Source organism: Dermacentor variabilis, unplaced genomic scaffold, assembly GCF_050947875.1.
Source record: "Dermacentor variabilis isolate Ectoservices unplaced genomic scaffold, ASM5094787v1 scaffold_12, whole genome shotgun sequence".
NCBI lineage: Eukaryota > Metazoa > Arthropoda > Arachnida > Ixodida > Ixodidae > Dermacentor > Dermacentor variabilis.
In genome coordinates this window covers 58,488,760-58,501,763 of record NW_027460280.1, presented here as the reverse complement: position 1 = coordinate 58,501,763, position 13,004 = coordinate 58,488,760, and the positions used below count along the sequence as shown (strand labels likewise).

Genomic DNA, 13,004 nt, shown 5'->3' with positions numbered 1-13,004 from the left:
TGCTTTGTACACAACCTTAAGCTTCAATCTGAATTTTTCTGCAGGAAATAATTGAGTATGTGGCCGTCACAACTTACATCACAGAAGAGGAGGACGGTTTGGACCTTGAGGAAGGTAACAATTTTTTTCATTATTCCTCATCAGTGTATGAAACCTTCTAATTTTTTTATTTAGTACACACTACATTCCAAGGACCAAACAGGGGGGGGGGGGGGCTGGAGGGGGTCAAACACAAATACAATAAAGGACAACAAAACCAGTGAAACAAATAAATATTAAAGTGGTAAATATAAGTAAAAAAGAATAATAACATAATGTTTGTAATATACTGCCATCAACACAAAATAAATGCAACTAAATTCATTCTGGTCATTGCTTGTAGATCCATAAATTAAATTTGAGCAGCTTGGGCAAAGGAATGCTAGGGTATGTTTTGATTAAACATCAACCACGGTTTAGAATTAATGACAGAAATATTTGTTCATTGTGGCATATTTCACAGCTGTGTCTAAACACTTTGTAGTAAAGGTGACAGGAAAGCAAGTAGCACAAAGCCTTTCATATGTTACTTCTTTTTCTCTAGGCGAGCATGTTATATTGGTGGAACGAAAAACTGAAGAACGATGGCTTGTGCGAAAGACTATCACCAGAGAGAAGGGAATAGTTCCAAAGTCCATCTTACAAGATCTTGCTTCTTACAATCACCTTCTCGACCAAGTTTTGGAAGAAAAAATTGGCAAGCTTCCTGTATTCGGGAGTAAGTATCTTTGCTTATTACTTGTATGTTTGTTTTACTTCTCTTATGATACATATGTGAAAAAGGACAGAAAGTTTTAGCTGGAAATGCCTCAAACACTAAGGGTAAATACTAGGATAGTGTTGTTGGGAATGTGATAAGTTACAGACATGGGGCTCTCCCAGTCTCTCATATGCTTCAGAGGAACTGCTTGTTGGCTTAGTTGATATTTGCTGCAAGGTATATTTGCCACTAAAACACACACACACACATGTACGCACACGCGCACACACGCACAGAAGTAGAAATAGCCACCCATGTCATCGTCAATATTTCTGTGTGTGTCCTTTTAGCAGCAAATGTGTATTTCACTTTCTCTGTGGAAGTAGTTGACCTTGACATAAAATAAAAAATAAAAAGAAAGCTTGACATGAGAAACATGGACAACGACTAAAGCTGAAAACGCTATCAGATAAAAAAAGTTAACTTTTATCGTTGTGTGCTATCAAATAAAGCAGATAATGACAATTTAGTTGGTGAAAAGATGCTATTTTTAGAATGTGGGAATTTTTTATTAAGACCAATAGGAGAGGCATGAAATTCAATTACTATTCTAAAGAAAAAAGCAAAATGGTACAATACTCCGAGTGTATACTTGAGTGAAGAATACAGGGTTTTTTGATTCTGTACCAAATTTTTAAAAATTGCCTGTGACATATAGCAGAGTTCTAACCCTTGATCTATAAATGACGAGGCAGTCATTACTTTTGAGAAATCAAAATGCCTAATTATAACATAATTACACTAATTAACTTTTAGTTATGTACTTTGTGGCACATATTTCAATCTACTGACTGTATAGCTAGTGGGTATGCAAGGCATATCCACTTAGGACAAATTATCAGGACTACACCAGTTTCTAGATATTGATATTCAAAGTGTCTGACAAAATGCATTGGCGTTCAAGTTCCTTTTTTGATTCAATGCATGAAGCAGCATTTCCTTTAAAAAGTAAGTGGAACCGCGCATTTTTACTGCAAGTTTGACACCACATATCTCGAAACTGGTGAAATCCTCAGAATTTATTTTAAATCTATATGCTTTGCATACTCATCAGCTATAATTCATAGATTTAAATATGTGATGTAAATTAGTTAATTGGAAAGTTAATTAGCATAATAATGTTAATTATTCAATTAAGTATTTTTATTTTTTTAGAAGCAATGGCCACTTCATCGAGTAATTTAGACCAAGGGTTAGAATTGCGCTATCTGTCACAGGTAAGATTTTAATTTGGTACAGTAAAAAAAAAGAAACTCCCTATACACATACTACACTTTGTATTAGCCCCTCTTAGCCATTCCCATGCTGGGCGCAAAGTAACTGTGCTAAAGTTGTTTGCTACTTAAAGCCTAGGCTTTGCACAATTTAGTCAAGAGAGCAACTTCCAGAAGTCCATGCACTGCAACTTTTTCTGCTGAACATTTGTTAGATCTCCCGTATTTTAAAAAGTTCGAAAACTGTGCGCAATGTACTGTGAAATTGTCAAGTGTTCCTTAAGGAATTCAGAACATGAGTACAATTTATTGTACACTACAAAACAAGGATACTCCTTACACAACAATACCTTGCCAAGATTGTATTATAGTGTTGTTATCCCAGAATGCTTGCTGCTTTACAGCTTGGTTCTATTATGTAGGAAGCTGCTCATAGCAGCACTTAAACATCGTGCAGATCTATCATTTAACAAATGGTAAAATGATGTAACTTTTTCACTACTCTGTAAATCACTTTTGATACCATACTCACTATTGATACCACTATAATCATTATTGATACCGATACCAGCTGTGGTATCGATATGTGTGCACAGCGCAAGAGACGAGGACTGAAGGAAGAACACAACACAGGCGCTTACTTCAACTGATCTTTATTTGCGAAATCGCTAGAACTATATACATGAGCAAAAGTAATGAAAAACAACTTTTGCATTATGTCACACATGAACCCCTATTGCATCACAGCCAGATACTTGTTTTCATTTTTGGTGAGGGCAATAGACGGCATGCTGATTCAAAGGTCACCTAGCCGCTGTATCTTGTCAGCCTCTATGATATTGTGTGTAAGATGTTCTTGGTGTTTGGAGATTAAGACGCAGTTTTCAAATTCAGTCTTCATTCCTTCAGTCCTTCATTCCTTCAATCCTCGTCTTTTGCGCTGAGCACACATGTCGATATTGAATCGCCAACTCGCCCAAGCTTCCACCCTATCAACAGCAGTGGTAATTAAACTTGTGCAATCCTTCCTTCAAAGAACTACTTCCTGGAGAAAAAATGACAGCACCCAAATTCCTTGAGAAGGTCAAGCCAACAGAGGTTGAAAAAGGACAGCCAGCAACGTTCCAGTGCAAAGTACAAGGTAATCCACGGCCATATGTGACTTGGTTCAAGCAGACACGAATCATAAAATCAACAACAGAATTCGAGGTGAGTGCTGCATACCTTTATATGACCAAAATAGATAATTATGACTGTTTAATGAAGTGGCAACAACTACAATTTCACATAAAAATAAATTGAATGGAATAAGATTTCATCAGTATTTTTTATGAACTAGGAGCTAGCAGTATATATTTCGTATGAGGTGCAAATGATAAAGACAGCTTTTCCAGACATGGCTGTAAGTGTATGATTCTCATTTTATTTCACACTGCACATGACTTTGCTGTGTGGTCATTACTCGAGGTTTATTCTTTGAAGTTATGATAGCGAAACCTGGCCACTATTTGTGTTTCAGATTTATTACGATGAAGAAAATGTGAGCACCCTTGTCATTAATGAAGTCTTCCCAGAAGATGCAGGAACATACACTGTGGTTGCCAAGAATCCAGCAGGCTTTGCATCATGCTCAGCTGACTTAACTGTGCAAGGTAAGTAAATTGAAATCTGTCAAGCAATACAGTTTTCAATGCATTTACAATTTAGGCAGTGTAGAATCATGTCAGGTAATTAAATGCTACCATTACAACACAAATGCCTCTCACACAGCCAAACAAGTATAAATGGTATCAAGAGCTCTCTTTAGTCATACTCCCTGGTGTGCAATGCATGAATTCCCTGGTCCGCTGTTACCCTTTATTCTTTTTTTCTTGCATAATGTCGCCACACTCACCCCGCTAGTACTGCAGTGGGCTTGAATTTACCATACCTGCAATGGTAATGATGGGATTGGGATTCCTTCTGTGATTGATATAAGGAAGGCTTTCAGGTATGAGCACATAACTCTCAGCAACTTCTTGGCCCATAATATACAGCTGCCCTCACTAAGCTTGGTTGCTGGCTCTCATGGCAGTGCATATGGTAGGCAAAAGTTGACTCCTCCAGGTCAGAGGTACTGCTATCCTCGCTAGCTATCTTGATGAGACAGCCACTGTTAAGCACAGTTCTGTCAGAAGTATGCTGCCATCTGATGTGTTTGCTACCTGGCCACTCCTTGTTTGTTTTCTTTCTTTCTTTTTGAATTCCACACACATCAAAAATGCAGCTCATTTGACAACAGCTCTCATTACAGATTGCATGCAAAGCCGTTCTCGAGGCTGTAAGTGTGGTTCCAGTTTTTTTTTGCTGATTTAAGGTTATTATTTGCAACTTGACAAATAAAACACCCATATATGTGACAAGAAACTTCCAGATTCGAGCTTGAACGAGCCAGTAATCACTACAGGAAAAATTTCTCTGAAGTAGCAAAGACATCACTGAAGTAGCCCGGGTGACTCACTGGAGTTCCTACAATATGTGTAGAAGTGGCCTTTATAAAAATTACAAGAATGTGCCAGGATAGTTGGCGGCAACATAAATCTTTCACAAATTGTAGTTGCATCAGCCACTGCATACCTTTTAATGCACTTCAAGCAGAACAAATATAGATCAAGCCATTAAGACAATGTGATTTTTCACAATGCATACAAATGAAATAAACATGTACCGTCTTGCCATTTTGCTCATACAGGGGGAAGAAAAACATAGTGATGGCTGGAGACACCATTTACTTAAGGAGGAAGACGGGAAAGTGTCGTGTTTTGAAGTTTGTATAATTTCACTGCTTTTTTTTTCAGAATTCATCAGTGAGCAGACTATCTCAAGACGCACCGTATCGAGGTCATCATCATTACTGGACTTATTGGTGGAAGGAATTCCTCCTGTTTTTTCAGCACCTTTGCGGCCTCACTTGAAGGTTGATGAAGGGACCACGCTGACTCTTGTCATAAAAGTCACTGGCACTCCCGAGCCGGAGGTAAGCTCTTACTGTCTGCAAATCTCAATTCAGTGCAGAATATTTTTATTAGACTTTATTAATCACTTGAAACGTTTTTTCATCTTAATGAGGAAAAAAAGAACTGCTGACAAGTCAAGCAAAGGTGCATCAGCCCGGTATAAAAAAGCTGCATTTGGGCCACACTAGCACAACACCTGAACTTAAACAGATGTTCGCATTTTCTGCTCTTGTCGGTAGTGTATTATACTGGATGTTGCAAGACGGCGAGAGATTGTCTCATATGCTGCATCAAGAAATATGCTGGGAGTGAAATTCTGCAAGTCAGCTGTCCTGTAAAACTTTATTTCAACCAAAGAAATCACATCCACAGTCCCACATTTTATATATTCTACATTAACCAGTGCTTTCCTATCCATAGACAAAAAGTCACTTCCTAGTGAGCCTTGCATGTATGAAGCTCTTTTTATCTATACTGTTCTGTAGTTAATTAAATAATCTCTACACATAATGTAATAAGCTCAAACGTTTACAGCAAAGCTGTTAGCCTATCGGTGGTCAACATTTTTTGTGTCCGTCGGTGAAGAAAAATTATGATCATCAGCATGCCTTATGCCCCCTAAGCAAGCAAAAATTCAATGGTTTATCCCCCTCGTAATGCAGAGGCTACAAGCACTCAGCAAAGTGAAGTGAACAGTGCATACATTCATTGGAATCACGTATACACTGTACATAACAGTGAAAGTTTCAATGAAGAACAAGTTCAAGAGAAGCATCTATCATCATCTGCAATGGCTCATACCCCTGTAAGGCAGAGGGCAGAGGCTACAAGTGCTCAGAAAAGTGAAGCGAACACACAGAACAGCAAACATTTATAAAGAACAAGCTCAAAACAGCCATCGGAACCATCAGTAAAGCATTGCATAACCCCCTCAGCAGTTGTGGTGGTTTTGCAATAGCTTCACTGGATATGCACTTTCACAGGGCCAGGATAGCGAGTGAGTGAAAACTTTATTGCAAATGTCCGGCGATTTAGGCGGGGTGGGGCCATAAGCACCCCAGCCTATGTGACAGCCTCGAGTCCTTGGACTCGGGCGGCTTCCTCGTCGTGCCGGACGGCCCACAGTTGATCGGCGAGGTCGTGGCTGAGCAGGGCCGCCTCCCAACGCGCCCCTCGCTTCGAGAGCGTCAATTTTTTTAACTTCAGTGTACATCATACTGTCATTTCACTCTCAAGAAATGTGTGTTACTCTACAATTGACCATATTTAACCTAATAAGTTGCCCACTCAAGCAACCTCCATTGTTTAGAAATGACCACAGTACATTTAAAAATAAAATGATGAAGTATGAATAACAATACAGTACAGACAAGGCAACACAGCACAAATTAATATAGTGCAAATAATTTCAAAACGAATAAATGCTTCAAAATAGCAAATCGGTACTTTGCAGGCAAGAACTTTCTGAGGTTATGAATTTTGTTGTGGCACATTTCATTAGCAGAACGAAATAAATATAGCATTCCAATGAAGACAACCATGACAGAGGGAAGAGGTGCAGCTATATAAGCAGAATTAATGGGCACATTTCAAGCCTCAAGGCCGAACTCAAGCTCTTTAAGAAGTGTTATTTTTTTCATTGTTGAAGCTTATTTACATTCTTAAAAAAGTTGACTGAACTTTCTTGTTTGAACCCATGGCCATAGAGGCTAGCATAGGTACAGTGAGCTAGAATGCATATGGGCAGTGCACCGACCTACGTGCACCTTGCTTTATCGCGCATATCGTAGGAAATGCTGCCCGTAGCAGCACCATTGTTTCCGCTATAGTGATAGGTTCAATAGCTAGAACTAGTGCACTTATCTAGAAAATTGTAGCTCTAGCCATGGTCAGTCTGGAGCACGCATCTGGCTAGACGCCAGAGGCGCGTTCCAGACAGGCTGAGCTCCAGCGCCTGACGTGCTTTCCTATGATGCACCTTCAGCAGTTGGCAACTGCAGCACCTCCGCTACCGGCGACATAAAATGCATCAGGCAGAGAGGCACGGTCGTGCCACTCAAAAAATATTCTAGTATACTCTAGTACAACTCCAAGGATATAAACAAAAATAATATCTGGTACGTGAGAACATGTCATATTTCATTTACTTTGGTATGCTGTTATACAAAGGACAAAAAAGAGACTAACTCACATGTGCGCACACGTGTGTCCCTCTCTTTTTTGTCCTTTGTATAACAGGATAGCACAGTAAACAAAATGATGTCTTACCAACAAGCCCCAGTCGAAGCCTTATTGAAGATGTCATATCACAGCAGAAACAAATATCATGTAACAGCAAACACTCATTTAATTATTGCACAATTATATAATTTCACAAACGTGACAACTTTAGAATTTAGGAGACCTGTTTAAAAAAATATGAAAATTGAAGTTTAAGATTAATATCACTTTTTATTTGTTCTTGTATGGGCTAGATTAGAAGTGAACTCCCAATGAAATTATAGTTGTTATGAAGGAGACTGGCATATAAAATTTATGTTGAATGATCAGAATTTGAACCACTGCAGGAATATTCTATACTGATTTGGGCCAAAGTTATAGCAGGTTAAACTTTTTTAAAGTCATAGCCCATAGTAACACCCAAGACAAATTATTACTTTTCGAATATTTCTGTAATAATATTTGTTTATATTTTAACTCTACTGCACTGTTTAATTGACTTCCTTTCCATCGATATAAAACGAAATTATTGGGATAGGATAAGTAGAATCAGAGAAATTGTAAGTCCAAAACTATTTCACTTCATTATTCACGCAAATTCTTTAATCCATCAGCCCACATTTCTGCACGTATAGACCACGAACTCAACGTATACCCACCCTTCGCATGGACTAAAGGATATTTACACTCACCTTTAGTCTTATCAATACATGAGTGGAACGCCCTTCCGCAATTCATTGTCAATTTAAGGAATTATCTTCTTTCCAATCAGCTTTACTAAACTACCTAAACGTGCAAACCTGCCATACCAGCTATGTTTTCTAAACTACCATGTTATCCTGCTTGAGCGCCCTACTACATTTAATAAAGGGAAATCAGACATCCACCCTTTCGTAGCAAGTGCTACAAAGGAAACCCTGATTTCCCTTTATTAATTACTTCCCACCACTTTGCGGGTTTCCGCAGAACTACTACGTCAAGCCCTACTACCTTTGATCACTGTCATGTATTTGTTGCATCATTCTAAATAGTGTTGTAGTTCGATTATGTGTTATTGCATTATATAATCATTATGTCATGCTACTACTAGATGCACTGCATCTCTTTAATGGTGAAAACAGTTCTGTTATTTATTTTGTGTTTTGATCTTCATGCTTATAACTCCCCTTTGAAGTTTCTTGTTATCCCCTCCCTATGTAATGCCCGATTCTGGCCTCTTTGAGTAAATAAATGAAATGAAATGATACCATCAAAAATAATGTTTTGAGAAAACAAGGAAAAACATTTCGCGGCATGGTCATGGTTATTATTGCAAATGCGAAATTGAACATGGATGATACAGAGATCCAATCAACCAAAATATATGCTCTGCACCAACCTAGAGCAAAGGAACATGAAAATATTTTTGGGCAAATTTTGGCTCCAAGGAGCAGCGTCTCGCCTTAAATGTAGAAGCTCATGCCAAATTCTGGTGGCATGCTCCTAGACACTTCCAGCATGACAAAAATAAAAATCATCTTAGTATTTTCCTTTCTGCTTCCTGCAAATACTGCCAGTGTATGTACTATATAAATTGCAATGGGTTCATTAAACAGACATGTCATTATCGCACAACCCGTTTGAATGAAGAAAAAGAAACATATTCCTCAGTCGAGTTTAAATATTGATAATATTAATGCAATAAATCCCATCAAAGCATGCATCTCACATAAAAGTCCAGCTTTAGTATTTTACTCAACCAATTAAAAAGCTACCACTATGCTTGCAGTTAAGAGAAATGTGACACTTAAAGGACTATAGCTTTTCATAAAATCGGGGGCAACTACTCCGGGAATCTGTTTTGAAGTCCAAGGTCCTTACATATGTGCAGTGTCCCTAACTTGTATAAACATAAACCTAGTATGTGCAGAGTGATTTAGGAAGTTAAACAATTGTATTATAAAAACTGATTTGGTTTCGTCATGCTGTGCAATAAAACATTGTATGAGCAAAAAGAGTTTGGACTGCCCAATTTTAGGTAACCAACATAGCATGCAATGCTGCTGTCTCAGAGATTGCATGAGGAGCAAAAACTTTTTTATTTTTACTGCTACTTTTCAGTTCACTAAGGTGTTTTTGCACTGGACTACAAGACTAGTGCAAAGTTTCACAAACTCAGGCTGCCTTTTTTTCTTTACTCTAGGTAACCCTCAAGGTGAACGACAAACCCCTCAATGAGAAAGACAATAAGCGATTCTCAGTTACGAAAACAAAAGAAGATCACAATTTCATCAACGTAACATTTGTCTTGAAAGAAGTGAAACCAGGTGATGCTGGTACATACGAAGTTACAGCTGAAAACTGCGAAGGAACTGTAACTAGTCACATTGATGTCGAAGTGATAGGTAAGATTCTATGAGAGTGGGTCAAGTTTTTGATCTGTTTTTGGTCTTATCTTTTTGGCCATATTCCTTAATCATTTATTTCAAGCTGAGTGACAAGGTACATATAACAGTCTGAAAAAGAATGATTTGTCGGCACTTACAGAAAAGCCCAAGGAAGAGCAAGAACCACCAAAATTTACTCAGACTTTCAGCGACACAGTAAGTATGATACCTCGTGTATATAACTGAGTCAAGTGTAGGTTTGTGAAAGTAAAGTAAAAGTAGAAAATGAAAGCATCTAAACGTATTTTTAAAAACTTTTTTCCTTTTTAAAATTATTTCAGGTGGTTACAGAAGAAGAAACAGTAAGACTAATCGTAAAGTACACTGGAAAACCAAACCCCACTGTCACGTGGTATAGGTATGCCTTTCTTTGTTTACATTTCTCCCCTACCTGCTTGTTAATTTTCAATTCTAATGATGTTTTCATTTCAGAGATGATAAGCCAATACATAAAGACAGCACAAAAATTATAATTCAAGAGGATGAATCAACATCCACCCTCGAGATACCCAAGTCTGATGTGACTGATACTGCAAAGTACACATGCACTGCATACAACCCTGCAGGCAAAGTCACACACACTGCCAAAGTGACTGTGCAAGGTAACAAAATTACATAATTTCTGCAAAATTAAATAACTAGAATGAAAATGAAATATTGCATTGCATCTGGAAAACTGAACAAAGAAAGTTAAACAAAGGAACAAGATAGTTGATAAAGCGGTGAAACTGTACATCAACAATTACAAATCGACATTGTATTCCATTTCTGCAAATCAACTTTTTGGCATGATACCATCTGCAACTTTATTTAAAATGCCATTAAAGTATTTAAAATTTCATCACTAGGCCCACTATGCAGTGTGTTAGAATATGTTTATTAACTGTGCCATGACAGTGCCCATTGCAACCATCATGAAATACATTGGTCTTTGAGATATGCAATTTATAAACCCCCGAATTGCAGCAAAAGGTGGAACGAAAGAAACTCCTGAAGTCTTTGCATTACAAAGAATTTATTGAATTGCTGTCACGAAGATCCATATTTTGTCTCCAAGCTGGCACCTTGTACTGTGAGCAGCAGACCAATGGGGTGCTATTATTGTCGCTGACGAAAAGTTTCTGTACTACCCACAATAATCAAAATCAGGACAGAAAGCCTTTCTATTTCCAACTGAATCATAAGATAGCCATTTATCAGCCAGCTGTTATAAAATATATAAAGAGGCAAAATGTGCACTTTTTGTGAGCATTTATGAATGACACTTTTCTATAAATAGTTTTTTGCATACTTCATTTCATGGTCCCAACCAAGGTTGCTTCAACTTGCTAGTACAATAGTCTCACACATTTGCTTTCCAGAACCAAACCTCACATTTGTGGAGAAGCTTCAGGATGTAGAGGTAAAAGAAAACCACGTGGCCATGTTCGTGACAAAGACAAACCGGCCAGTTGATCATGTCACTTGGTGCAAAGATGGAGAGCCAATTAAACTTGACGAGCCACAAGAAAAATACCAAGCAATCTCTGAAGGTCCGTATCAGAAGCTTGTGATCAAGAACGCCAGTATAAAAGATGAAGGTGAATACACATGTGTACTAGGAGACGAGGAGACATCAGCAGACTTGGTTGTCATTGGTGAGTATCAACTTCAGATTACCAACCAGGCAAAATTTATCTTCATACATTCCTCATAGCCTTCTATCCTCATTTTGTTCATGCTTTTTCCAGTTGATAACAGCACAAATATGAAATGTTAACAAAGAAATTTATGTTTGCTCTACATTAAATATGAACAGTGTGAGAATAGAGCAACATGACTGTGTTCTTGTACTTTATCTGTTCACATAAGCTAAAATTCATTTGCAAAAGCCAATCCCCACAAGCTACCATTACATCAGCAAACATGGCAGGCAGGCCATAGTTAATTTTCCACGCTAACCGTGCCTCTTGCTCCTAGCCTTGAATCAAATGTGTGAGCACATGGCATTGGGATAGGGTTTGGATACGGGCTAGTTGATATTCCATTCTAAACATCACTTATAGTGCATACATAGACAGAGGGACTGAAAGAACGACGAAGACAGCACTTGTCTTCGTCATTCTTTCGGTGTCTCTGTCTATGCACGCTTTGTAAGTGATGTTTACATTGGGATAGGCCCAGCCTGACCTGTCTCTCAGTGGCTCGCCTGTTCTTCATTTTATTATTGAAACCGAATTGAATAATAATCCAATACTTCCAGATGTGAATTGAATCAAATATTAAATACTTTCATATATTTTGCAAATAATGAATAGGCATTTTCACCATTAATATGAAACACATATTAATAATAATACTACACATGTTAGAAGTAGTGTGAAATGAGCATTAAAAGAAGTAAGCATGCTTGTATTTCTTCACTTTTTTTGCATTGTTTAGAATATTGAGTACCCTATAAGTTTTTTGTCATGTCATTTCAGAGCTGCCTCCAGAGATAACCACCTTTATGACAGACCAAACTGTTGCAAAGGATGACACAGCTCAGTTTTTCATTGAACTGACCAAAGGTGATGCATTGGTTCGTTGGTTCAAAGATGGTAAGTGAAGCTTTAAAAGCGTGAGAAGGCATGTTGTAACCGCTTCATAATGTCCCTAGGGAAAGAGCTGCAGTTCAGCGACCGTGTCAGACTAAAAATTGATGGGAAACGCCAAGTCTTAGTAATTAAAAATTCTGTTCTACAAGATGCTGGACGCTACACTTGTAAAGTTGGCGATCAGTCATGCAGTGCTCGCCTCACTGTTGAACGTAAGTATATGACAATGTTCCCACAATTGCCTCTACAGTAATAGTGGATTTTCGCAGCAGTGTATTTATAATGTGCTAATAATTTTTCTTTCAGCCCCATCTGTTGAGTTCACTGCAAGGCTACCGGAGAAAACAACTGTGCCTCAAGACACAGATGCCGTTTTTGAGGTGGCATTGTCACAAGCAGATGTTGACGTTGTCTGGATGAAGAATGGAAAGCCCATTCCAATGGACCAACGGTACTGCGTTCCTTGTTTCTGTGGAAATGATAAATCAAAATCAGAGAAGATTCTGTTTCTTCAGAATTCGAATTATCAGAGCATTATATAATGCTATCTGCAAGCAATATCAAAACATTTTAGAGAGCTAATATGCCTATAGACTGTGCTAAGTTGCATAGTATGTTTAAGTAAAAGTTAAGAATCCAGAGTGGCATTTCCCACAGCATCTTTCTCCTTTTTCATTCACTGATCATAAAGCATCAAGAAAGATCCAGAAGCATATATTGCCTTACTTAAATCCATACATCTGCAGAGACTGGAAAATTGGGCAAAAGATTAT

At 38.0% G+C, this 13,004-nt stretch overlaps 1 protein-coding gene across 5 annotated transcripts in view; it reads left to right on the top strand.

Moving 5' to 3' along the window:
• LOC142565945 (uncharacterized) overlaps positions 1-13,004 on the top strand; it is a 224,173-nt gene that overhangs the window by 172,426 nt on the left and 38,743 nt on the right. For all 5 annotated transcript variants that reach the window (XM_075676574.1, XM_075676572.1, XM_075676573.1 and 2 more), the window contains 13 exons: positions 45-114; positions 584-757; positions 3,050-3,222; positions 3,533-3,665; positions 4,851-5,029; positions 9,412-9,613; positions 9,756-9,811; positions 9,937-10,013; positions 10,088-10,257; positions 11,017-11,292; positions 12,118-12,234; positions 12,294-12,443; positions 12,538-12,682. In XM_075676574.1, coding sequence (XP_075532689.1) covers positions 45-114; positions 584-757; positions 3,050-3,222; positions 3,533-3,665; positions 4,851-5,029; positions 9,412-9,613; positions 9,756-9,811; positions 9,937-10,013; positions 10,088-10,257; positions 11,017-11,292; positions 12,118-12,234; positions 12,294-12,443; positions 12,538-12,682 — 1,922 coding nt within the window. The remainder of the gene's footprint in view (positions 1-44; positions 115-583; positions 758-3,049; positions 3,223-3,532; positions 3,666-4,850; positions 5,030-9,411; positions 9,614-9,755; positions 9,812-9,936; positions 10,014-10,087; positions 10,258-11,016; positions 11,293-12,117; positions 12,235-12,293; positions 12,444-12,537; positions 12,683-13,004) is intronic.